Source organism: Osmerus eperlanus, chromosome 15 (genome assembly GCF_963692335.1).
Source record: "Osmerus eperlanus chromosome 15, fOsmEpe2.1, whole genome shotgun sequence".
Lineage (NCBI taxonomy): Eukaryota > Metazoa > Chordata > Actinopteri > Osmeriformes > Osmeridae > Osmerus > Osmerus eperlanus.
In genome coordinates this window covers 16,300,045-16,325,445 of record NC_085032.1, presented here as the reverse complement: position 1 = coordinate 16,325,445, position 25,401 = coordinate 16,300,045, and the positions used below count along the sequence as shown (strand labels likewise).

The following is a 25,401-nucleotide window of genomic DNA, read 5'->3' as shown; positions in this document are numbered from 1 at the left end:
AACATTCTCAACCTTTCAAAACTGTTTTCGGAAAATATTTTTTCCACACAAACACGACACAAAAAAGTGTTTTTTCCAAACTTGCTTAGAAAGCTTTTTTTCAACCTTTCGAAAGTTTCTTTAGATTTTTTTTTTACTTTTTTTTTATTATTTTTTTTTTCCGAACTTTCAAAACCTTTCTTAGTCGAAGTCAGTACAGGCAGAATACAGCATTCAGTCAGGGAACCAATCAGAGAGCACTCCTCACCTGAGTGACACACCCCCTGCAGACACTGCACATGCTCCCATAGGTCGGCACAGCTACGAGGACACTGATTGGCACAGCTCTCCTGGAAGGTCCGCCCCCTGTCCTCACAACGCTCACCTAGTTGACGGCAGAGACATGTCAATCAACTGTCTCCAGGGAGGCCGCGTACAGAAAGTGCTTCTTATCATTGACTGCTTACCCATGAGCCCTTGCGGAGGCATATTGCTCAAAATTAAACATTCAACTGAACACTCAGCATTCCCAGCAGGAGTAGTTGGATTAGGTACCTGGACAGAGCCCTGTGTTGCAGCTCTGTGTCTGTGTCTGCTGGCTCCCGCAGTGAGGCCCTGGAGGCTGGAGCCCTGGAGGCTGGAGCCCTGGAGGCTGGAGCCCTGGAGGCTGGAGCCCTGGAGGCTGGAGCCCTGGAGGCTGGAGCCCTGGAGGCTGGAGCCCTGGAGGCTGGAGCCCTGGAGGCTGGAGCCCTGGAGGCTGGAGCCCTGGAGGCTGGAGCCCTGGAGGCTGGAGCCCTGGAGGCTGGAGCCCTGGAGGCTGGGGTTGCCTGTGGCGGTGCCTGACCCCCCCGCTGCATGGCTCCTGACACACACTCCACACGCTCCACACACTCCACTGGCACTGGTCTGCAGGGGAACACACACAGTTCCTTGACTCTGTCCACAAAAATACCATCAGAACTACATACTTCCGATCCTTGTTCTTCTGCAGAGCTGTGCAGAGATGTGCGATACTCCTCCATGGATGAAAGCATCTGCTAAATGGCCAGGTGGAGAGATCCAGACTTGAACTCACCCACACCTCCCTGTACACCACTTGGGATTTAATCTGAATGAGTAGGCGATGTTACCTGTGCAAGCGTTGGGCTGAGGGCAGACCCTCTCCTCCTCCAGCTCTCCTGGGCACTGCCCCTCTGCCCCCCGCCCCATCACAGACAGGGGCATCCCGGAGTCCAGGTCCAGACAGGCCCGGTAGCGCCTCTGGAGGGACACCAGGGAGGCGCTCTCTGCTGGGGGGAGGGGGCGCAACACACACGGGGAGCAGGGGGTCCACTCTGACCACTCACTCAGGATGACTGGGGAGGGAGGGGGGAGAGCGAGGGAGGGAGAAGAGGAGAGAGAGGGAGGGTAGAAGAGGGATAGGGGAGAGAGAGAAGAGAGACAGAGAGAACCAGAACAGGCAAGTGCAAAAGCAACGTTTAAGAAAGAAGAGGAACACTGATGGAATTCAAGACGAAGCAGAGAGAATCTTAAACAGTCTGAGCTGATCTCACCTTCACACTCCCTGGAGTCACACTGCAGCCTCCCCTTGTGGCACAGGCTGAAGAGGAGAACAGGAGATTTATTCACCTATTCACTGCAGTTTGTACCTGATAGCTTATTTTAAACCCCGTAGAGCCGTGAGATTGCCTCGACAAGGAAGAGAGTGCTATAAATGAAATGAGACAGGAGCCCTTGAGTCGGCAATCTTTAAATCGCGCTGGGACACAAAAACGTTTTGTTTTGTGTTTGTTTTTCCCACTTTTTTCCTGCTTTCTCTCCACATGAGGAAATTAGTGTTGCGGAAAGCACAACTTGAAGACCAAAACACCAGAGCCAGTCACAAATGCATTGCTATTATTATTAACACTCAAACCCACAACTGTCTGACCCAGACAACAGGGTCAATCCAATGTGTGTATGAGGTTCTGCGTGTGTGGTTCTGTGTGTGTGTGTGTTTCTGTGTGTTTGTGGTTCTGTGTGTGTGTGTGTGGTTCTGTGTGTTTGTGGTTCTGTGTGTGTGTGTGTGGTTCTGTGTGTTTGTGGTTCTGTGTGTGTGTGTGTGTGTTTCTGTGTGTTTGTGGTTCTGTGTGTGTGTGTGTGTTTCTGTGTGTTTGTGGTTCTGTGTGTGTGTGTTTCTGTGTGTGTGTGGTTCTGTGTGTTTGTGGTTCTGTGTGTGTGTGTGTTTCTGTGTGTGTGTGGTTCTGTGTGTGTGTGTGTGTGTTTCTGTGTGTGTGTGGTTCTGTGTGTGTGTGTGTGTGGTTCTGTGTGTTTGTGGTTCTGTGTGTGTGTTTCTGTGTGTGTGTGGTTCTGTGTGTGTGTGTGTGTTTCTGTGTGTTTGTGGTTCTGTGTGTGTGTGTGTGTTTCTGTGTGTTTGTGGTTCTGTGTGTGTGTGTGTTTCTGTGTGTTTGTGGTTCTGTGTGTGTGTGTGTGTGGTTCTGTGTGTTTGTGGTTCTGTGTGTGTGTGTGTTTCTGTGTGTTTGTGGTTCTGTGTGTGTGTGTTTCTGTGTGTGTGTGGTTCTGTGTGTTTGTGGTTCTGTGTGTGTGTGTGTTTCTGTGTGTGTGTGGTTCTGTGTGTGTGTGTGTGTGTTTCTGTGTGTGTGTGGTTCTGTGTGTGTGTGTGTGGTTCTGTGTGTTTGTGGTTCTGTGTGTGTGTGTGTTTCTGTGTGTTTGTGGTTCTGTGTGTGTGTGTGTGTTTCTGTGTGTTTGTGGTTCTGTGTGTGTGTGTGTTTCTGTGTGTGTGTGGTTCTGTGTGTGTGTGTGTTTCTGTGTGTTTGTGGTTCTGTGTGTGTGTGTGTTTCTGTGTGTGTGTGGTTCTGTGTGTGTGTGTGTTTCTGTGTGTTTGTGGTTCTGTGTGTGTGTGTGTTTCTGTGTGTGTGTGGTTCTGTGTGTGTGTGGTTCTGTGTGTGTGTGGTTCTGTGTGTGTGTGTGTGGTTCTGTGTGTTTGTGGTTCTGTGTGTGTGTGTGTGTTTCTGTGTGTGTGTGGTTCTGTGTGTGTGTGTGTGTTTCTGTGTGTTTGTGGTTCTGTGTGTGTGTGTGTGTTTCTGTGTGTTTGTGGTTCTGTGTGTGTGTGTGTTTCTGTGTGTTTGTGGTTCTGTGTGTGTGTGTGTGTGTGTTTCTGTGTGTTTGTGGTTCTGTGTGTGTGTGTGTTTCTGTGTGTGTGTGTGTTTCTGTGTGTTTGTGGTTCTGTGTGTGTGTGTGTTTCTGTGTGTGTGTGTGGTTCTGTGTGTGTGTGGTTCTGTGTGTGTGTGGTTCTGTGTGTGTGTGGTTCTGTGTGTGTGTGTTTCTGTGTGTGTGTGGTTCTGTGTGTGTGTGGTTCTGTGTGTGTGTGGTTCTGTGTGTGTGTGTGTGGTTCTCACCAGGTGCTGCAGCCCAGAGTGACTTCCTCCCCGAGGGGCAGGGTGGTGGGGAGGGGGGGCCCGGAGGCAGGGTGCTGCAGGTACACACACCCACACTGCTCTGGAGGAACACACGACCTGTTCTGCTGGAGCAGGCCCTGAGGAACACACACACAGATACACACACACACACACACACACACACAGATATAAACACACACACACAGATATAAACACACACACACACAGATACACACACACACACAGATATAAACACACACACACAGATACACACACACACAGATATAAACACACACACACAGATACACACACACACAGATATAAACACACACACACAGATACACACACACACACACACACACAGATATAAACACACACACACAGATATAAACACACACACACAGATATACACACACTCATACATATATACAAACACGGATACAAAAACACACACACACACACGACAACATCCCAGAGAGCTAGCTCTCCCCAGCAGCACAGCAGGTCTGACCTGGGGGCAGTAACACAGCAGGTCTGACCTGGGGGCAGTAACACAGCAGGTCTGACCTGGGGGCAGTAACACAGCAGGTCTGACCTGGGGGCAGTAACACAGCAGGTCTGACCTGGGGGCAGTAACACAGCAGGTCTGACCTGGGGGCAGTAACACAGCAGGTCTGACCTGGGGGCAGTAACACAGCAGGTCTGACCTGGGGGCAGTAACACAGCAGGTCTGACCTGGGGGCAGTAACATCCAGGTGTGCACTGGCTTCCTCCAGCACAGCTCTGTGTCTGGCCCTGCAGGTCACACTGCTGCTCACAGGGGGCGCCGCAGGCAGAGTACTGGAACGGAGGCTCACATTCTGGAGGAGAAGGACAGAGACAATGGTGGTGATGACAACACACACGGAAGGGAAGAGAATTAAAGGTAAATTAACTCGAACACACATATGTACACACACACACACACACACATGCACACACACATGTACACACACAAACATATGCACACACACACACATGTACACACACACGTAGTACACTGACCGTGGCAGGTGTCCAGAGAGCACTCTCTGCTCTGGGTGTCCAGGTGTGTGCACTGCTGCCCCCTGGTGGCCAGTGAGAGAGGAGCACGATGTCGATGCTGCCTCTGAGACACACAGGAGCACGTCGACCACACACTCCACCCTGACATGGGACAGCCTGCTCTCACACACATACACACACACACACAAATGCACACAAACACACAGGAACAGAAAGTTGTGTCCGTTAGAGCAGAGCAGTGTACAGGAAATCAACTGAGAACTGAGAACCTACTAAAACAAAAGAGAGTAGAGCAGAATAGAGCAGAGCAGAGTAGAGCAGAGCAGAGCAGAGCAGAGTAGAGCAGAGTAGAGTAGAGTAGAATAGAATAGAGCAGAGTAGAGTAGAGCAGAGTAGAATAGAGCGGAGTAAAGCAGAGCAGACTAGAGTAGAGTAGAGTAGAATAGAGCAGAGTAGAGTAGAGCAGAGCAGAGTAGAGTAGAATAGAGCAGAGTAGAGTAGAGCAGAGTAGAATAGAGCAGAGTAGAGCAGAATAGAGCAGAGCAGAGCAGAGTAGAGTAGAGTAGAGTAGAATAGAATAGAGCAGAGCAGAGCAGAGTAGAGCATAGTAGAGTAGAATAGAGCAGAGTAGAGTAGAGCAGAGCAGAGCAGAGCAGAGTACAGTAGAGCAGAGCAGAGCAGAGCACAGTAGAGCAGAGCAGAGCACAGTAGAGCAGAGCAGAGTACAGTAGAGCAGAGCACAGTAGAGCAGAGTACAGTAGAGCAGAGCAGAGTAGAGCAGAGCAGAGCACAGTAGAGCAGAGCAGAGTACAGTAGAGCAGAGCACAGTAGAGCAGAGCAGAGCACAGTAGAGCAGAGCACAGTAGAGCAGAGCAGAGCACAGTAGAGCAGAGCAGAGCACAGTAGAGCAGAGCAGAGTACAGTAGAGCAGAGCAGAGCACAGTAGAGCAGAGTACAATAGAGCAGAGCAGAGCACAGTAGAGCAGAGCAGAGCACAGTAGAGCAGAGCAGAGCACAGTAGAGCAGAGCACAGTAGAGCAGAGCAGAGCACAGTAGAGCAGAGCAGAGCACAGTAGAGCAGAGCACAGTAGAGCAGAGCAGAGCAGAGCACAGTAGAGCAGAGCAGAGCACAGTAGAGCAGTGTTATCAGGTCTCACCAGGACAGGGTTGTGTGTAACACAGCTGTGTCTCCTCTCTGTTCCTCTCTGCCTCTATGTCAGCAGGACAGGCCATCTCTCCTCCCGCCTCGCACACACACTTCCTCCTCCGCAGTATTAGCCCCGCCCCACAGCTACGCGAGCATGCCGACCACCGCGACCAGGGGCAAAGGTCGTCTGGACACAGGAAGTGAGGACAGGGACTTAGTGTGGTTAGGGTTAGACAGTGCGGTTCTGTCAGCCTCAGGTTGGGACTGTACCACCCGTACCGAGGCAGGGGGGTGCGAGGCAGTCCTGGGCCTCTCGCTCCGGGCCGCTGCAGGTGCTGCCGTTGTTGCGAGGAGGTGGGTTGATGCAGGCGCGGGTCCTGACCTGGGATCCACGCCCGCACGTCACGGAGCAGTCAGACCACACGGACCAGGGCGTCCAATCACCATCCACTGCTCCCGGAACACAGGAAGTGCAGGTGAGACGGGGTCATACCAAACACTCAGCACATCCATGCAGAAACGGCACATCCATGCAGAAACAGCACATCCATGCAGAAACAGCACACCCATGCAGAAACAGCACATCCATGCAGAAACAGCACATCCATGCAGAAACAGCACACCCATGCAGAAACAGCACATCCATGCAGAAACAGCACATCCATGCAGAAACACTCACCCCTGCAGTCGAAATCCTGACAGTAGTCTCCCTCTGGCGTACACGTGCTAGACGGCAAAACCACAAAACAATTTCATAAATACAGAAAGGGAAGACATGCAGCAAAGGGCCAGGGGAGGATTCAAACCCGGGTCGCGCTTCTGATCTTTGACCTTCTTCTGTACTTCCCACATGCTCTGTCTGTACGTGTGAGGACCAGACAGCATGCTAGATGTGTGAGGACCAGACAGCATGCTAGATGTGTGAGGACCAGACAGCATGCTAGATGTGTGAGGACCAGGCAGCATGCTAGATGTGTGAGGACCAGGCAGCATGCTAGATGTGTGAGGACCAGGCAGCATGCTAGATGTGTGAGGACCAGGCAGCATGCTAGATGTGTGAGGACCAGGCAGCATGCTAGATGTGTGAGGACCAGGCAGCATGCTAGATGTGTGAGGACCAGGCAGCATGCTAGATGTGTGAGGACCAGACAGCATGCTAGATGTGTGAGGACCAGGCAGCATGCTAGATGTGTGAGGACCAGGCAGCATGCTAGATGTGTGAGGACCAGGCAGCATGCTAGATGTGTGAGGACCAGACAGCATGCTAGATGTGTGAGGACCAGGCAGCATGCTAGATGTGTGAGGACCAGGCAGCATGCTAGATGTGTGAGGACCAGGCAGCATGCTAGATGTGTGAGGACCAGGCAGCATGCTAGATGTGTGAGGACCAGGCAGCATGCTAGATGTGTGAGGACCAGGCAGCATGCTAGATGTGTGAGGACCAGACAGCATGCTAGATGTGTGAGGACCAGGCAGCATGCTAGATGTGTGAGGACCAGGCAGCATGCTAGATGTGTGAGGACCAGGCAGCATGCTAGATGTGTGAGGACCAGGCAGCATGCTAAATGTGTGAGGACCAGGCAGCATGCTAGATGTGTGAGGTGCAAACGTAGCGTGGCTCCTCACCACTGCTCACACTCCCCCTGCAGCCAGGTGTCCCCCACGCTCAGCTCCCGGTCGCCATGGACACACAGCGGGGGGCAGGTCCCCGGGTCACATGGTTTGTGTTCCACTTCCTCGAAATTGCAGTCTGCCTCCCCGGTCTCTGGAATCAATGATCTAAGACACACGCACGCACACACACACAGACACACACATCAGAGACCTCCTCCATTCCCTCATCCATCGTCATCCCTTCTCTCCTCCTCCTCGCTCACCGAAAGCGTGTCCTCTGGCCCCGCCCACACGAGACGCTGCAGGACGCCCAACTGGACCAGGGGCTCCAGGTGCAGCTGGCCTCCAGGCAGCTGTGATTGGTGCAGGAGAGCTGTCCGTCAGCGCAGCTGCAGTTGTTGCAGTCCAGCTGGTGTTGGCTGCCTGCCGCCCAGCTGTGCCCCAGGGAGTCCACACAGTCACACTGCCATACCTTCACACACACCCCCCCCTGCTGCAGCTGGCCTGGGGCACACACGTCATCACAGGAAAACCAATCAATATGTAAACAGTATTGACGATAATGTGTCGATGGTAATCCATGGTACTGTGGACTAAAGTGAGGTAAGGAAATGTGAGGTGTGTAAGGTGAGATGAGGTGAGGTAGGGAACGTGAGGTAGGGAAGGTGAGGTAGGGAAGGTGAGGTAGGGAAGGTGAGATGAGGTGAGGTAAGGAAGGTGAGGTGCACCTTTGGGGCAGCGGCAGCCTGTCTGACAGTCTGTGTTCCCCTGACACTGGAGCCCCTGCTGCAGGTCAGAGCAGCGCTGAGGACAGGCGTTGGCACACGCCACAAACTCCTGCCCTGGGGGGCAGCCCGACTCATCTGGGGGGGGGGGGGGGGCAGGAGAGGGCCGGAAGAGAGAGAGTTGGAGAGAGAGGTTTGGGTACAGCTCGGATGTTCAGCATTTGCCTGCGAATCCAGTGGTCCTAAGGGTTCAAATCCCCCCTCCCCCATGATAGAGGTTCTTACCACAGGGCCTGGTGTTGCAAGGCTTCACCTGGTTCTTCTCCCCCTCACACCTGCGGCCGGCGTTCTTAGGTGGGGGGCTGGAGCAGGAGCGCGTCCTGACGGAGCGCCCGCCCCCGCAGCGCCGGTCACATCGGGACCAGGAGCTCCAGCGGGACCAGCCCCCGTCCACTGCAGCACACACACACACACACACAGTTAAACACACACACACACACACACAGTTAAACACACACACACAGTTAAACACACACACACACACAGTTAAACACACAGTTAAACACACACACAGTTAAAGACAGAGAGATCATGGACTAGCTCCTGTAGCCCAGCCAGACAGCTCCAACAGGGACCCACCCTGGCAGGCTCGGATGTTGCAGAAGCGCAGCTCCACGTTGCCTCCCAGGATGTCGTGGCACCAGGCCCCCTGGGCCCCGGGCTGCAGGAAGGTGCGGATCCTCTGCTGCTGGCCCACCCCGCAGGAGCGCGAGCACGCCGTCCAGTCCGCCCACTCAGTCCAGGAGCAGTTCCTGCTGACGCAGTCCCCACCCTCACACACCTCGCCTGGGGGGGCACAGAGAGGGGGATCAGCAAGTAGAGCGCCTGGCTGTCGGTTGAGAGCTTCTCAGGTTCAAATCCCCCCCTGATATATGTTGCTTTGGATGAAAGAGTCTGGTGTGTTCAGGAGCATGAAGGTTCATTACATTTTAATATTATATTATATTTTGAAGTTCGTAATAGTTTTCCTGGGATCAAATTACTCCTCCAGCCTACTGGGGCAGGTTGCAGGCCTCTCCTGGTAGTAATAGTTACCAGGACACTGGGGCAGGTTGCAGGCCTCTCCTGGTAGTAATAGTTACCAGGACACTGGGGCAGGTTGCAGGCCTCTCCTGGTAGTAATAGTTACCAGGACACTGGGGCAGGTTGCAGGCCTCTCCTGGTAGTAATAGTTACCAGGACACTGGGGCAGGTTGCAGGCCTCTCCTGGTAGTAATAGTTACCAGGACACTGGGGCAGGTTGCAGGCTCTCTCCTGGTGAGTGCCCCCTGAGCAGGGAGGCGTCTCACAGCGTCGCTGGCGGGACTTGAGGGCCGGGGAGATGGCGTCGCTGCAGGAACGAGAACATGAGCTCCACGCCGACCACGGAGAGAAACCAGCGTCCTCATCTGGACGGGGAGAAAGAGAGGGGGAGACAGAGGGGGAGAGAGGGAGAGGGGGAGAGAGAGAGGGGGAGAGGGGGAGAGACAGGTGGGGAGAGAGGAAGAGAGAGAGGGGAGAAAGAGGGGGAGAGAGAGAGAGGTGGGGAGAGAGGGAAAGAGAGAGGAAGAGAGAGAGGGAGGGGAGAAAGAGGGGGAGAGAGAGGAAGAGAGAGAGGGGAGAGAGAGGGGGAGAGAAAGGGTGCTTTTTTACATCTATGCAAGCAGGGAGGGCTCATTAAGATGTCAAATCTCTTTCATAGAGTGTTTAGACTGGAACATACCTGGAATGATGGGCTCTTCTGTGGGAGCAACTATCACTGGAAACAGATACATCACACATGCATTACACTATCAACAGATACAAACATACATAGGGGATATTTAAACATTAATTTAACAGATATAAACACATATTACAGATGTAAAACACATCTAAAGAGATAAATCAAAATCTATTTCAGATATACAATAATAAATAATAATAATAATAAATATATAAACACATAAGCATGCAGTTTGTTTGTAATACATCCAATGTATTACATTACAGATATCACAGCTGTACTGCAGTGAGCCACAACCCCATGGTAACCCATGGTCACCCGTGGTAACCCATGGTAACCCTCCTGGCTGGGTGCTGCCACATCTCTGGGCAGGGCCCTGGGAGTGGAAGGTACCTGGGCAGTCTGGAGCCTGGCAGTAGGCCGTCTCCTGGAGGGGCCCCGGGCACGGCCGGCCCCCATGGGCTGGGGGGGGCTGGCTGCAGGAGCGGGCACGGCTCTTCAGCCCCAAGCCCCCACAGGACAGGGAGCAGGGGCCCCAGGGGCCCCAGGGGGACTCGCCCCCGTCCACGGGACACGCCTGCAGGCTGCAGTTCCACCTGCCCTGCTGACACGAGCTTGGGGGAGGAGGGGGGGAGGAGGGAGAGAGGAGAGGGGGTCAGGGCGTGTCAGTACGCTCTAAGTGAGGCGAGAGGAGAGGGGGTCAGGGCGTGTCAGTACGCCCTAAATGAGGAGAGAGGAGAGGGGGTCAGGGCGTGTCAGTACGCTCTAAGTGAGGAGAGAGGAGTCTCACCAGGAGCTGCAGTCGTGCACCAGCGTGTCTCCAGGCCGGAGCTCCGCCCCCTCGGTGATGTTGTAGAGGTCAAGAGTCGACCCTGGGGTGGACGCCACGCTCCGCAGGTCTGCCAGCAGGTCCTGCTCCACCAGACAGGGACACTCCTACACACACAGGACCACACAACACGGCAGCCCCTGATCAACATGGACACTCCTACACACACAGGACCACACAACACGGCAGCCCCTGATCAACATGGACACTCCTACACACACAGGACCACACAACACGGCAGCCCCTGATCAACATGGACACTCCTACACACACAGGACCACACAACACGGCAGCCCCTGATCAACATGGACACTCCTACACACACAGGACCACACAACACGGCAGCCCCTGATCAACATGGAATAGGTGGCTTTCGCTCTGCTGAATAGAGGACGACAGTCTCTTTATCAATGTGTTAGGAGGAGTCAGAGTGAGGAGTCAGAGTGAGGAGTCAGAGTGAGGAGTCAGAGTGAGGAGTCAGAGTGAGGAGTCAGAGTGAGGAGTCAGAGTGAGGAGTCAGAGTGTGGAGTCAGAGTGTGAAGTCAGAGTGAGGAGTCAGAGTGAGGAGTCAGAGTGAGGAGTCAGAGTGTGGAGTCAGAGTGTGGAGTCAGAGTGAGGAGTCAGAGTGAGGAGTCAGAGTGAGGAGTCAGAGTGAGGAGTCAGAGTGTGGAGTCAGAGTGAGGAGTCAGAGTGAGGAGTCAGAGTGTGGAGTCAGAGTGAGGAGTCAGAGTGAGGAGTCAGAGTGTGGAGTCAGAGTGAGGAGTCAGAGTGTGGAGTCAGAGTGAGGAGTCAGAGTGTGGAGTCAGAGTGTGGAGTCAGAGTGTGGAGTCAGAGTGAGGCAGGGCTGACCTGTAGGCAGGCTCCGTGGTGCTGGAAGGTGCGGGGGGGGCAGTGGCAGCCCTCTTCACAGCCGTCAGAGTAGCATCCCTCTCTCCTGCTCACCTGGGCACAGCTGAACGGACACCCCTCTCCTCGCTCACACTCCCTGTACAGACGGCCTGGCGGACACCCCACCTCTACACACACACACACGCACACACACACACCCACACACACACACACACACACACACACACACACACAGACCATTGTCTTCCTTGAGGGTTTATGCTTGTAAAAAGTATAGCCCAGAATGCACATCTGACTCTTCAGCAATGATCAAATCAAATCAAAATGTATTTAAAGAGTCAGATGTGCGTTCTGCCTCAGATATCCTGCTGCTGGTGCTATTTGAGCCGTTCTGACTCCAGGACACTTCCTGGTCTCTAGGTTACTGTGATGGATGCTGAGGTGGAGACAGATTCATTTAAAGATCCAGCATTTGTCATCACTAACGACACGCCAAGCCCAAAATAACTGTGGAGAAACAGAGAACGAAAAGAGACAGACAGAGAGAGAGAGAAAGACAGAGAATGAGAAAGGAGAGAGAGAGACAGAAACAGGCAAAGAGGCAGACAGAGAGAAAGCAAGATAGAGAGAAACGGGAGAGAGAGAAGAGAGAGAGAGGGAGAAGAGAGGGAGTGAGAGAGAGAGAGAGAGAGAGAGAAGAGAGGAGAGAGAGAAGAGAGGAGAGAGGAGAGAGAGAAGAGAGGAGAGGAGAGAGGAGAGAGGAGGAGAGGGAGAGGAGAAAGGAGAGAGAGGAGAGAGAGAGGAGGAGAGAGAGAAGAGAGGAGAGGAGAGAGGAGAGAGAGAAGAGGAGAGAGAGAGGAGGAGAGAAGAGAGGAGAGAGAGAAGAGAGGAGGAGAGGGAGAGGAGAGAGAAGAGAGGAGAGAGAGAAGAGAGGAGAGGAGAGAGGAGAGAGAGAGAGAGGAGGAGAGAGAGAAGAGAGAGGAGAGAGAGAAGAGGAGAGAGGAGGAGAGAGAGAAGAGAGGAGGAGAGAGAAGAGAGGAGAGAGAGAAGAGAGGAGAGGAGAGAGGAGAGAGAGAGGAGGAGAGAGAGAAGAGAGGAGAGGAGAGAGGAGAGGAGAGAGAGAGGAGAGGAGAGAGGAGGAGAGGGGAGAGAGAGAAGAGAGGAGAGAGGAGAGAGAGAGGAGGAGAGAGAGAAGAGAGGAGAGGAGAGAGGAGAGAGAGAAGAGGAGAGAGAGAGGAGGAGAGAAGAGAGGAGAGAGAGAAGAGAGGAGAGAGGAGAGAGAGAAGAGAGGAGAGAGAGGAGAGAGAGAGGAGAGAGAGAAGAAAGGAGAGAGAGAAGAGAGGAGAGAGAGAAGAGAGGAGAGAGAGAAGAGAGGAGGAGAGGGAGGAGGAGAGGAGAGAGAGAGGAGAGGGAGGAGGAGAGAGGAGAGAGAGAAGAGAGGAGAGAGAGAAGAGAGGAGAGAGAGTAGAGAAGAGAGGAGGAGAGGGAGGAGTAGAGAGAGGAGAAGAGAGAGGAGAGAGAGGAGGAGAGAAGAGAGAGGCGGAGAGAGAGGAGAAGAGAGAGGAGGAGAGGGAGGAGGAGAGAGAGGAGAGGAGAGGGAGGAGGAGAGAGAGAAGGGTTCTGACCGAGGCAGACGTGTGTGTTGCAGGTCTTGCTCTGCCTGGTGACCCCGGAACAGGGTGGAGCGTAGCAGAGGCGGTTCCGAGACTGCTCCCCTCCTCCACAGCTCACAGAGCACACGGACCACAGAGACCAGGGCTGCCAGGGCCCCGCGTCTGCAACACACCCACCAACACATCACAACCAGCACCACAAATAACATCACAACCCGCAACACATCACAGGATCAGAAGTGTGTAGTTCTAACAGTATTTATGTGGTGAGAGTCAAGGAACAGTCTGTGTTTACCAGCTACATTGCAAAGTCATCACATCACTCCAACAGCTATGATAAGTCTTCCAAGGGTGTAATTGATTAAGGTCACCCAGCAACCGAGATGGGTGTGGTTAGCATGAGGAAACCATTTACCTGTGCAGGTGTGGGTGTTGCATTCTCTCTGTTGCTCGGCCACGCCCACGCAGCCCCGCCCCCCACCCTGAGGAGCAGGATTATCACACTGTCGGACTCTGAATGTGGCCCCGCCCCCACAGGAAGTAGAGCACTGCGACCAGGCTCCCCATTGGCTCCATCCCCCGTCGACGTGGCAACCGGGCACTGATTGACACAGTAATACGCCGGCCTCACAAGAACTGAGGGTGAAAGACACGAACTGTCATCCAGCAGGAATGTCTCAGGACTGGAGATGTTTGATGTTTGGGAGCCGAGACCTGGTAACCTGCCTCTAACAACCCCAGCCCCGCCCTCCCACCTGCGGCCCCGCCCTCCCACCTGCGGCCCCGCCCTCCCACCTGCGGCCCCGCCCTCCCACCTGCGGCCCCGCCCTCCCATGATCTTCAGGTTGTTTTACCAGTTTTGACAGCGGCTGCTGATCGTGTCTCCCGGGTCAACGTACAGCCAGTCTGGCTCCCCCGGCCACGCCCAGGAAGTGTTGCTGGAGTCCAGCACACCTGGAGCACCACAGAAGAAGAATCATCATATGAACATGAAGACCAGTTTAACCAAAAGATGCAGAAATTCAACTCTCATACTGAGTTACAAGCCAGAGAATAAAGATGTTTGAAGACAGTGTGTAGGCCAGTTTAGCATGGAGAGGTAACTTCCAGAGTTTGGGGGCAACAACAGCAAAAGCACCATCTCCTCTGTGGTCTCACCTGTGCTGACTGTGTGGTCTCACCTGTGCTGGCTCTGTGGTCTCACCTGTGCTGACTGTGTGGTCTCACCTGTGCTGGCTCTGTGGTCTCACCTGTGCTGACTGTGTGGTCTCACCTGTGCTGGCTGTGTGGTCTCACCTGTGCTGGCTGTGTGGTCTCACCTGTGCTGGCTGTGTGGTCTCACCTGTGCTGGCTGTGTGGTTGTGGTATTTACAGCGACACTCCTCCCTCTCCACACACCGGCCGTCCTGAAGCACAGTGTTTCCAGGGCAACCACAGGTCGGGACGCACCCCGGGGACTCCACACACACCACGTCGCCGTGGAGATCAGAGCAGGATCGAGGACAAGGCTTCCCACAAGCCCACTCCCCCTGACCTCCTCCACAGTCTGGAGGGGAGGAGGAGAGGAGGAGAGAGCAGGAGGAAGAGAGGAGGAGGAGGAGGAGAGGAGGAGGGAGGAAGAGAGAGGAGGAGGAGGGGAGGAGGGAGGAGGAGGAGAGGAGGAGGACAGGAGGAGGACAGGAGGAGGACAGGAGGAGGACAGGAGGAGGGAGGAAGAGAGAGGAGGAGGAGGGGAGGAGGGAGGAGGACAGGAGGAGGGAGGAAGAGAGAGGAGGAGGAGGGGAGGAGGGGAGGAGGAGGGAGGAAGAGAGGAGGAGGAGGAGAGGAGGAGGGAGGAAGAGAGAGGAGGAGGAGGGGAGGAGGGAGGCGGAGGAGAGGAGGAGGAGAGGAGGGGAGGAGGAGGGAGAAAGAGAGGAGGAGGAGGAGGAGAGGAGGGGAGGAGGAGGAAGAGAGGAGGAGAGACAGATTCGTACCAGTATTGCCTACATGAGAGTATGACACACACAGGCACGGTATTTGAAGACACCACAGCCCATAATAAGCTGACCTGGGCAGACGGTGGAGTTGTCATGGCAGCCGCGGCTCTGCCGGCTCTCCCCGAGGCAGGGCCGGCCCCCGAACCTGGCGGGGGGGCTGCTGCACCTCCTGCTCCGCACCGACACCCCGGCACACCCCTCACACTCCGACCAGGACGACCAGGGACTCCATGAACCATGGACTGGAGGAGGGGGGGGAGGGGGATGGAGGAGGAGGAGAGAGAATGGAGGGGTGGAGTGTGAGTCATGAAGGACAGTCTTATACTAGAGTGAAGGTGTCACACTTACACCCCCCTCCCCTAGCCCCACCCCCTCCCCACACCTGGACAGAAGGTGAGCAGGGGGCAGGGCTGTCTCTGGATCTGGGTGCCCAGGCCGTGGTGTAGCTCCTGTTCCCCCAGGCAGGGGGCGCCCCCCCCCCGGGGTCGGGGACAGTCACAGCTCCGGTAGCGAGACACCCACTCTGCTCCACACGGCTTAGAGCAGGGGGTCCACTCTGACCACTCACACCACCCACCCTCCACTGAGGAGGAGGGGGATGGAGGGAGGGAGGGAGGGAGGGAGGGGAGAGGGAGGGAGGGAGGGGGAGAGGGAGGGAGGGAGGGAGGGAGGGGAGAGGGAGGTTAGACTGAGAACTCCCCTGGTGTCTCTGTGTTCAGGTGGACTGATCCTCACCTGGACAAGGGTCTCTGGTACAGTTCAGTCTTCCTCCCTCACAGGTGCTGGAAGACAAACGGTGTCAAACAAAGACTCTTACACACACACAGACACACCAACATATAAACACACACACACACATCCAGAGAGGGCAAAAGTACACACCTCCTTCACTAAAGTAGAAGTACAGATACCAGATACAAAAAAAAGAGGTAAAAGTTGAAGTACTGACACACTTTTTCACTCAAGTTAAAGTAAAGAAGTTTGGCTTAAGGCTTCTGGTTCTCCTCTCTTTTCACTGTGTGTGTGAAAAAGGTTTAGAAAAAAAAGTTTCTAAAGGTTGAAAAAAAATGTTTCCTAAAGTTTTTTGCATCACTGATGAGTACTTGATGAGGACTCTACTGTACTCTACTGTACTCTACTGTACTCTACTATTCTCTGCTCTGCTTCAATCTACTCTGTTTTAGGCTTCTCTGGTCTCCTCTCCCCTCCTCTCCCGTCTTCTCACTGTGTGAGGGGAAAAACGTTTCAGCTAGCTTAGTTTACTAGCTTAGGGATTTGTTGTGTGTGATAGCCAGGAAATGGGAAAAAGGCACGCAATGACAATAAATAATATTGATCATGCCACCAAATACAGACTTAAAATTAAAGTGGATTTAAAATGTAAGAAGTATAAAGTACAGATATTTGTACTTTTTTGTAAAAATTACAGTACTTCCCATCTCTGCAAACATCTAAACAGGCACAGACACACACACACACACCTCTAAACACACACACACATACCTCTAAACACACACACACACACCTCTAAACACACACACACACATACCTCTAAACACACACACACACACCTCTAAACACACACACACACACCTCTAAACACACACACACACCTCTAAACACACACACACACACCTCTAAACACACACACCTCTAAACACACACACACACACACCTCTAAACACACACACACACACACCTCTAAACACACACACACACACACATACCTCTAAACACACACACACACACACCTCTAAACACACACACACACACACACCTCTAAACACACACACACACACACACCTCTAAACACACACAGGCGTGTTCCTCACCAGTTGTTGCAGCGGTCGGGGGCGAGGGTTGAGGCTCCTGGGTGCAGACGGTGCCCGGTGCTGAGGTCCAGACAGGGACAGTCCTCCCTCTCCAGACAGGACGTCCCGTTAGCAGACAGCACCTTCCCTCCCGTGCAGTAGCAGCCCGGCTCACAGCGCCACCCGCAGTGCTGGAGGGGAACAAAACCACGCTGGCTGCTGATAAACACCCATACTCAACACTCTCCACTGTGGTGGAGAGGATGAGGGGCGCAGAGGACGAAGGGAATGAAGGTGGATGAGGGGGGGGAGGTGAGGGGAACAGGGGTGAGGGGGGGAGGGGGGAGGGGAACAGGGGGGAGGGGGGGAGGGGATGGTCACTCACAGCCAGGTCGTCGCAGGAGCGAGGACATGAGGGGCCACAGCTGCTGAAGGCTGTTCCAGGGACCTGAGAGCAGGGGGCCACTGGAAACACACACATACACACCCACACACGTATACACACATGCAAACACACAAATTAACGTACATAGCCAGGTTAACGCTACCACACACCCATACCTGTATTAAGGTGAGTATGATTCCGGGGGTGTGCGTACCTGGGCAGTGGTCAGTGTTGCAGGAAGTGACCTCGCTCCCCAGCCCCTCACAGTAGTCACCCTGGCCCTCAGGGGCCGGCCTGTCACATTCCCGCCGCCGGCTCTGGACCCCCCCGCCGCAGGACTTGGTACAGTCCGTCCAATTACTCCAGGAGCCCCACCCTCCATCACCTGAGGACAGCATGACATCAGCGGAAGTCAGCATGACATCAGCGGAGGACAGCATGACATCAGCGGAGGTCAGCAGGTGGACAGCAGCTGCCAGTCATGTACTGGTAGTTACAGACCTACAGCCCAGACCTACAGCCCAGACCTACAGACCAGACCTACAGCCCAGACCTACAGACCAGACCTACAGCCCAGACCTACAGACCAGACCTACAGCCCAGACCTACAGACCAGACCTACAGCCCAGACCTAAAGACCAGACCTACAGACCAGGCCTACAGCCCAGACCAACAGACCAGGCCTACAGCCCAGACCTACAGACCAGGCCTACAGCCCAGACCTACAGCCCAGACCAGCAGACCTCCAGGGTGACTCACGGGAGCAGGAGGCCTCCATGCAGACGCGGTCCTGCCGGTCGGGTCCCAGACAGGACAGACCGCTGCCTGAGCGCTGTGGGCTGGAGCAGAACCGGTACCGGGACTGGAACCCCGCCCCACACGCCACAGAACACTGACCCCACGGTGTCCACGCCGACCACTGACCATCCACTGGGAGAGGAGGAGGAGAGAAGGAGGTGGAGGAGAGAAGGAGGTGGAGGAGAGAAAGAGGTGGAGGGGAGGGGAGGTGGAGGAGAGAAGGAGGTGGAGGGGAGGGGAGGTGGAGGGGAGGTGGAGGGGAGGGGAGGTGGAGGGGAGTGGAGGGGAGTGGAGGTGGAGGGGAGTGGAGGTGGAGGGGAGTGGAGGTGGAGGGGAGTGGAGGTGGAGGGGAGGGGAGGGGAGGTGGAGGGGAGTGGAGGTGGAGGGGAGTGGAGGTGGAGGGGAGGGGAGGGGAGGTGGAGGGGAGGTGGAGGGGAGTGGAGGTGGAGGGGAGTGGAGGTGGAGGGGAGTGGAGGTGGAGGGGAGGGGAGGTGGAGGGGAGTGGAGTGGAGGTGGAGGGGAGTGGAGGTGGAGGGGAGTGGAGGTGGAGGGGAGTGGAGGTGGAGGGGAGGGGAGGTGGAGGGGAGGGGAGGTGGAGGGGAGTGGAGGTGGAGGGGAGTGGAGGTGGAGGGGAGGGGAGGTGGAGGGGAGTGGAGGTGGAGGGGAGTGGAGGTGGAGGGGAGTGGAGGTGGAGGGGAGGGGAGGGGAGGTGGAGGGGAGTGGAGGTGGAGGGGAGGGGAGTGGAGGTGGAGGGGAGTGGAGTGGAGGTGGAGGGGAGTGGAGGTGGAGGGGAGGGGAGGTGGAGGGGAGTGGAGGTGGAGGGGAGGGGAGGGGAGGGGAGGTGGAGGGGAGGTGGAGGGGAGTGGAGGTGGAGGGGAGTGGAGTGGAGGTGGAGGGGAGTGGAGGTGGAGGGGAGGGGAGGTGGAGGGGAGGGGAGGTGGAGGGGAGTGGAGGTGGAGGGGAGGGGAGGGGAGTGGAGGTGGAGGGGAGGGGAGGGGAGTGGAGGTGGAGGGGAGGGGAGGTGGAGGGGAGTGGAGGTGGAGGGGAGTGGAGGTGGAGGGGAGGGGAGTGGAGGTGGAGGGGAGTGGAGGTGGAGGGGAGTGGAGGTGGAGGGGAGGGGAGGGGAGGTGGAGGGGAGTGGAGGTGGAGGGGAGGGGAGTGGAGGTGGAGGGGAGGTGGAGGGGAGTGGAGGTGGAGTGGAGGTGGAGGGGAGTGGAGGTGGAGGGGAGTGGAGGTGGAGGGGAGGGGAGGTGGAGGGGAGGGGAGGTGGAGGGGAGTGGAGGTGGAGGGGAGTGGAGGTGGAGGGGAGGGGAGGGGAGGGGAGGGGAGGGGAGGTGGAGGGGAGTGGAGGTGGAGGGGAGTGGAGGTGGAGGGGAGTGGAGGTGGAGGGGAGGGGAGGTGGAGGGGAGTGGAGGTGGAGGGGAGTGGAGGTGGAGGGGAGTGGAGGTGGAGGGGAGGGGAGGTGGAGGGGAGTGGAGGTGGAGGGGAGTGGAGGTGGAGGGGAGTGGAGGTGGAGGGGAGGGGAGTGGAGGTGGAGGGGAGGGGAGTGGAGGTGGAGGGGAGGGGAGTGGAGGTGGAGGGGAGTGGAGGTGGAGGGGAGGGGAGGGGAGGTGGAGGGGAGTGGAGGTGGAGGGGAGTGGAGGTGGAGGGGAGTGGAGGTGGAGGGGAGGGGAGGGGAGGGGAGGTGGAGGGGAGTGGAGGTGGAGGGGAGTGGAGGTGGAGGGGAGTGGAGGTGGAGGGGAGGGGAGGGGAGGGGAGGTGGAGGGGAGTGGAGGTGGAGGGGAGTGGAGGTGGAGGGGAGGGGAGTGGAGGTGGAGGGGAGGGGAGGTGGAGGGGAGTGGAGGTGGTCAGGTTGGGGTCAACACCAGAGGACTGTGTTGTTAAGAGGTCACTGTGTTGACCTGCTGAAGGTCTCTCACCGTCACAGCTGGACTGTGTGCAGTTCACCAGCCTCCCCGAGTCACAGGTACTGGTGGAGGACAGCACAGGTCAGCACAACACACACACACACACACTTACACTCACACACACACACTTTTACACACACTCACCAGTTGTTACAGTCCATGGTGACGGTGTCTCCCGGCTCATACTGGGCCCCGTCCACATCGCAACGACACTCTGACTCCCACACACACACTCCGTCCTGGGGAGAAGAGTGTGTGTGAGGTGTGTGTGTGTATGGTGTGTGTGTGTGTGTGTATGGTGTGTGTGTGTGCAGGCAGACCTGCAGCAGGGTCCCTCGGGGACACTGGCACCCTGGGGTACAGTTCCTGTAGCGGTCCAAACTCAGGTCAGAGCAGGTGACCGGCCCAATCACACACACCTTCCACTCCTGCCCCCCTGGACACACACCTCCTGCTGCTGGGCACACACACACCATACACCACACACACAGGTCATTTTGTACAGGTATGTCTGAGATCATTCCAGAAAGTTTTTCTACAGCTAATTCTTGTTTAAGAGTCATTCTGTTGAACATGGATATATAGGATATATATACAGTGTGTGTGTACATGTGTGTGTGTGTGTGTATATGTGTGTACACGTGTGTGTGTGTGTACATGTGTGTGTGTGTATATGTGTGTACACGTGTGTGTGTGTGTACATGTGTGTGTGTGTGTATATGTGTGTACACGTGTGTGTGTGTACACATGTGTGTGTGTGTATATGTGTGTACACGTGTGTGTGTGTGTACATGTGTGTACATGTGTGTGTGTGTGTACATGTGTGTGTGAGGACTGACCGCAGGGCTGCAGGCTGCAGGCGCTGAACTGCTGAGCGGTGCCGTGTGTTCTGAAGGGTCCTCTGGTCCTGTTCCTGTAGCCTCCCCCACACGACACAGAGCACTCTGACCACGGGCCCCAGGGTTCCTTCACACCTGCTCACACACACACACCAGACACACACACACCAGACACACACCAGACACACACACACACACACACACCAGACACACACACACACACACACCAGACACACACACACACACACACCAGACACACACACACACACACACCAGACACACACACACACACACCAGACACACACACACACCAGACACACACACAAATGTGTTCCACATTTACTTCAAAGCTAATCTAGCAAAACAAACTTTTGATTGGTCAACCATTCACCACATAAAGATGACATCACTTCCTCTCACCCTGGCATGGTTCTAGGCTGCAGGTGTCCAGGCCAATCCTGTCGCCCCTGCAGACACGCCCCCCAAACGCTGGCGGAGGATTGGTCCCTGAACGGTACCTCCTCCTCACGCCCACGTCACACGTACGACTGCAGGCGCTCCACCGAGTCCAGCTGCTCCACCCACAATCCACTGGGGGAGGGAGGAGAGGAGGAGGAAAGGAGAGGGAGGAGAGGAGGAGGAGGAGGAGAGAGGAGAGAGGAGAGGAGGAGAGGAGGAGAGGAGAGGAGGAGAAGAGGAGAGGAGGAAGAGAGAGGATGGGGGAGAGGAGAGGAGGAGAGGAGGAGGAAAGAGGAGAGGAGGAGAGGAGAGGAGGAGAAGAGGAGAGGAGGAGAGGAGGAAGAGAGAGGATGGGGGAGAGGAGAGAGGAGGAGTAACAGTAAGACAGACAGGAGGTAAACAGAGGAAAGACAAAGCAGTCTGACAGCTGATTCAGCTGGTTGCTGTGGCAACACACTCACCAGGACAGGGAGACGAGCTGCACTCCATTTCCCCGTTACGACAGGTACTGTTGGACACACACACACACACAGAGACAATGTTTAAGTTGCTATAAACATGTTGTCATACAGCAGTTGTTGCAGTATAGTATAGTACAGCCAGTACCAGTTGTTGCAGGCGTCCCCAGGCAGGGTGGTGCCGGCGGGGTGGAGCGCCCCCCGGTGGTAGCAGGGGCAGAGTGCGCGGGGGACGCAGGTGTGGTTGAGCAGGTAGAGGGCGGGGCCGCAGTAGCAGCCGTCGTAGCAGCGTGTGGCACACTGCACCTCCCCTGCCGCCACGTCTAGACACACGCGGGGGCACGCCCCACCCTGCGCCCCACACTGCTGCGCCGTCATGTACACCATGCCCTCGGGACACACGCCTTGGACACACACAGCGTAGTGGTTAGAGCATATGACTTCAAATCAAGAGGTCCCAGGTTCAAATCCCCCCTGTCACTAGTCTGCTGTAGGACTGCGTCATGGCGCCTGTACCTGAGCAGGGGTGGGAGTTGCAGTCCCGCGTCTGTATGTGTGGTCCTGGGCAGGTTGTGCCCCCCTGCTGGGGGGAGGGGGTATTGCAGGAGCGCCGCCTGGTCTGCACTCCCGAGTCACAATCTGACGAGCACTGGGACCAGGGGGACCAGTCTGACCAGCCACCCGCCACTAGGGAGAGAAGGGAGGGAGGGAGTGTGTTACAGTAAGTAGAGTATAGTTGGATACTATGTGTATTTGTGAGTGAGTGTGTACATAGTAAGTATAGTACGTGTGTGTGTGTGTGTGTGTGTGTACAGTACCTGGACAGTGTGTGTGTGTGTGTGTACCTGGACAGTGTGTGTGTGTGTGTACCTGGACAGTGTACAGTGTTGCAGGGTTCCTGCTCCTCAGTGTGTCCTTCACAGCCGGATGTCAAGAGTGTGTGGTTGAGTGTGTGTGAGAGTGTGTGGTTGAGTGTGTGTGAGTGTGTGTGGTTGCAGCTCCGGAACCGTCGCCTCAGGCCCACCTGGTCCACGTGGTTGAAACAGGTCTTACTGCAGTCCGACCAGACGGTCCACTCTCCCCACAGCGCCCCCTCCTGGTCGGGGCCTGCCGTTACACAAGTTACACTGCTCATCTGAACCTAGCATCAATAATCTAAGCCTACATCTGATCTTCTAAACATATAATAATTGTAATGTGTGTGTGTGTACCAGGAGGACAGTGTGTGTGTGTGTGTACCAGGAGGACAGGGTGTGTGTGTGTGTGTGTGTACCAGGAGGACAGGGGGTGTAGCACTGCCTGGCCTCTGCTGAGTCTCCGGAGCAGGGCTGAACTCTGGAGCCCCCTGGTGGACTCACTGTAGACCTGAACACACACACACACACACACACCACACACACACACACACACACACACACCACACACACACATACACACACAGGGCTGAGCAGGGTTAAGGCCGGGGGCCGGGTTGGTGAGGGCTAAAGGTCATCAGGTAATTGGTCACCTGTAGCGTTGCTGGATCCCAACCCCACAGGTGCTGTCACACGGTGTCCATGACGACCAGGCTGACCAATCACACAAGGCCACACAGCTGGAGTTGTCGCAGGTAACAAGGCCATGTTGACACACACTGTAGGGGAACAAAGGTTAGCTGTGTGTACGTGTATATCTGAGGGTTTATGTGTGTGTGTGTGTGTGTTCTCACCATGTGTGGCAGGACTCACAGGTGTGTGTGTGTGTGTTCTCACCATGTGTGGCAGGACTCACAGGTGTGTGTGTGTGTGTTCTCACCATGTGTGGCAGGACTCACAGGTGTGTGTGTGTGTTCTCACCATGTGTGGCAGGACTCACAGGTGTGTGTGTGTGTGTGTGTGTGTGTGTGTGTACTTACCATGTGTGGCATGTCTCCCAGGTGTGTGTGTGTGTGTTCTCACCATGTGTGGCAGGACTCCCAGGTGAATGTGTGTCCAGGCTTGAGGGTGAGTCCTCCCCAGTGACAGAGACACTGGCTGGAGCTCACACACCGACCGTTCTGCAGGAACAGACCAGGCGCACAGCGACAGCCTGCACACACACACACACACCTGTCTGTTAGTCCTCTCACATACCATACTGTACCACACTGTAAACACCCCCCCACCCCCGTACCAGGCAGACACGTGGAGGAGCAGTTGGTGGCGGAGCTGAGATCAGAGCATGTGGGGGGGCAGGGATCCAACATGGCTGCCTGGCAGTCTCTCTCCTGCACCAGAACCATGCCGTTACTGCAGCCTGGAACACACACAGAACCATGCCGTTACTGCAGCCTGGAACACACACAGAACCATGCCGTTACTGCAGCCTGGAACACACACAGAACCATGCCGTTACTGCAGCCTGGAACACACACAGAACCATGCCGTTACTGCAGCCTGGAACACACACAGAACCTCAGTCATCCCAGTATTCCCAATAACCCCCAGTATACTGGTGCTGTCCAGTATTCCCAGTATGACTCCCAGTATGACTTCCAGAATGACTCCCGGGATGATTCCCAGTATTCCCAGTACGACTCCCAGTACGACTCCCAGTACGACTCCCAGTACGACTCCCAGTATAACTCCCAGTATGACTCCAGTATATCTCCAGTATGACTCCCATTATGACTCCCATTATGACTCCAGTATAACTCCCAGTATAACTCCCAGTATGACTCCCAGTATGACTCCCATTATGACTCCAGTATAACTCCCTGTATGATTCCCACCTGTCTGTGTGTCGGTGCCGGAGCCGCAGGGTTGGCTGTTGCAGCTCTGGCTCTGCAGGGTCATGCCCCCACAGTCCCGCCCCCCGTTCTTAGGGGGTGGGTCCGAACAGGTGCGGTTCCTCCTCCTGACCCCGCCCCCACACATGACATCACACCGGGACCACTCTGTCCACTCAGACCACTGGCCGTCCACTGGAGGAGGAGAAGAGGAGGAGGAGAGAGGAGAAGGAGGAGGAGAGAGGAGGAGGAGGAGAGAGAGAGAGGAGGAGGAGAGAGGAGAGGAGAGAGGAGGAGGGAGAGGAGAGGAGGAGGAGAGAGGAGAGAGGAGAGAGGAGGAGGAAGAGAGAGGAGAGAGGAGGAGGAGAGAGGAGAGAGGAGAGAGGAGGAGGAAGAGAGAGGAGAGAGGAGGAGGAGAGAGGAGAGAGGAGGAGGAGGAGAGAGGAGAGAGGAGAGAGGAGAAGGAGAGGAGAGAGGAGAGAGGAGGAGGAGGAGAGAGGAGAGAGGAGAGAGGAGGAGGAGAGAGGAGAGAGGAGAGGAGGAGGAGGAGAGAGGAGAGAGGAGGAGGAGAGAGGAGAGAGGAGGAGGAGGAGAGAGGAGAGAGGAGGAGGAGAGAGAGGAGAGAGAGGAGGAGGAGAGAGGAGAGAGGAGGAGGAGAGGAGGAGAGAGGAGGGAGGAGAGGAGGAGGAGGAGAGAGGAGGAGGAGAGAGGAGAGAGAGGAGGAGGAGGAGGAGAGGAGAGAGGAGGAGGAGAGAGGAGAGAGGAGGAGGAGGAGAGAGGAGGAGGAGGAGAGAGGAGAGAGGAGGAGGAGAGAGGAGAGAGGAGGAGGAGGAGAGAGGAGGAGGAGAGAGGAGAGAGGAGAGAGGAGGAGAGAGGAGGAGGAGGAGAGAGAGAGAGGAGAGAGGAGGAGGAGGAGAGAGGAGAGAGGAGGAGAGAGGAGAAGGAGGAGGAGGAGAGAGGAGAGAGGAGGAGGAGGAGGAGGAGAGAGGAGAGAGGAGGAGGAGGAGAGAGGAGGAGAGAGGAGAAGGAGGAGGAGGAGAGAGGAGAGAGGAGGAGGAG

The 25,401-nt window shown here is 55.7% G+C and overlaps 1 protein-coding gene across 1 annotated transcript in view; it reads right to left on the bottom strand.

The window, feature by feature from the left end:
• The window catches only part of sspo (SCO-spondin), a 63,938-nt gene that overhangs the window by 12,209 nt on the left and 26,328 nt on the right, over nt 1–25,401 (bottom strand). The window contains exons 31-75 of the mRNA XM_062480381.1: nt 24,346–24,537; nt 23,748–23,870; nt 23,534–23,663; nt 23,104–23,229; nt 22,870–22,961; nt 22,467–22,703; nt 22,113–22,283; nt 21,745–22,000; nt 21,600–21,646; nt 21,100–21,270; nt 20,680–20,814; nt 20,161–20,294; nt 19,985–20,079; nt 19,853–19,902; nt 17,895–18,065; nt 17,350–17,520; nt 17,136–17,215; nt 16,772–16,941; nt 15,675–15,721; nt 15,322–15,522; nt 15,011–15,181; nt 14,306–14,509; nt 13,818–13,917; nt 13,379–13,599; nt 12,976–13,125; nt 11,351–11,517; nt 10,463–10,608; nt 10,066–10,286; nt 9,670–9,705; nt 9,191–9,355; nt 8,547–8,753; nt 8,193–8,360; nt 7,911–8,045; nt 7,446–7,686; nt 7,195–7,347; nt 6,248–6,294; nt 5,848–6,018; nt 5,579–5,755; nt 4,422–4,577; nt 4,113–4,237; nt 3,378–3,514; nt 1,533–1,579; nt 1,110–1,334; nt 535–885; nt 248–364 (exon numbers count right to left, since the gene is read on the bottom strand). Coding sequence (XP_062336365.1) covers nt 248–364; nt 535–885; nt 1,110–1,334; nt 1,533–1,579; nt 3,378–3,514; nt 4,113–4,237; nt 4,422–4,577; nt 5,579–5,755; nt 5,848–6,018; nt 6,248–6,294; nt 7,195–7,347; nt 7,446–7,686; nt 7,911–8,045; nt 8,193–8,360; nt 8,547–8,753; nt 9,191–9,355; nt 9,670–9,705; nt 10,066–10,286; nt 10,463–10,608; nt 11,351–11,517; nt 12,976–13,125; nt 13,379–13,599; nt 13,818–13,917; nt 14,306–14,509; nt 15,011–15,181; nt 15,322–15,522; nt 15,675–15,721; nt 16,772–16,941; nt 17,136–17,215; nt 17,350–17,520; nt 17,895–18,065; nt 19,853–19,902; nt 19,985–20,079; nt 20,161–20,294; nt 20,680–20,814; nt 21,100–21,270; nt 21,600–21,646; nt 21,745–22,000; nt 22,113–22,283; nt 22,467–22,703; nt 22,870–22,961; nt 23,104–23,229; nt 23,534–23,663; nt 23,748–23,870; nt 24,346–24,537 — 6,837 coding nt within the window. The remainder of the gene's footprint in view (nt 1–247; nt 365–534; nt 886–1,109; nt 1,335–1,532; nt 1,580–3,377; nt 3,515–4,112; nt 4,238–4,421; nt 4,578–5,578; nt 5,756–5,847; nt 6,019–6,247; nt 6,295–7,194; nt 7,348–7,445; nt 7,687–7,910; nt 8,046–8,192; nt 8,361–8,546; nt 8,754–9,190; nt 9,356–9,669; nt 9,706–10,065; nt 10,287–10,462; nt 10,609–11,350; nt 11,518–12,975; nt 13,126–13,378; nt 13,600–13,817; nt 13,918–14,305; nt 14,510–15,010; nt 15,182–15,321; nt 15,523–15,674; nt 15,722–16,771; nt 16,942–17,135; nt 17,216–17,349; nt 17,521–17,894; nt 18,066–19,852; nt 19,903–19,984; nt 20,080–20,160; nt 20,295–20,679; nt 20,815–21,099; nt 21,271–21,599; nt 21,647–21,744; nt 22,001–22,112; nt 22,284–22,466; nt 22,704–22,869; nt 22,962–23,103; nt 23,230–23,533; nt 23,664–23,747; nt 23,871–24,345; nt 24,538–25,401) is intronic.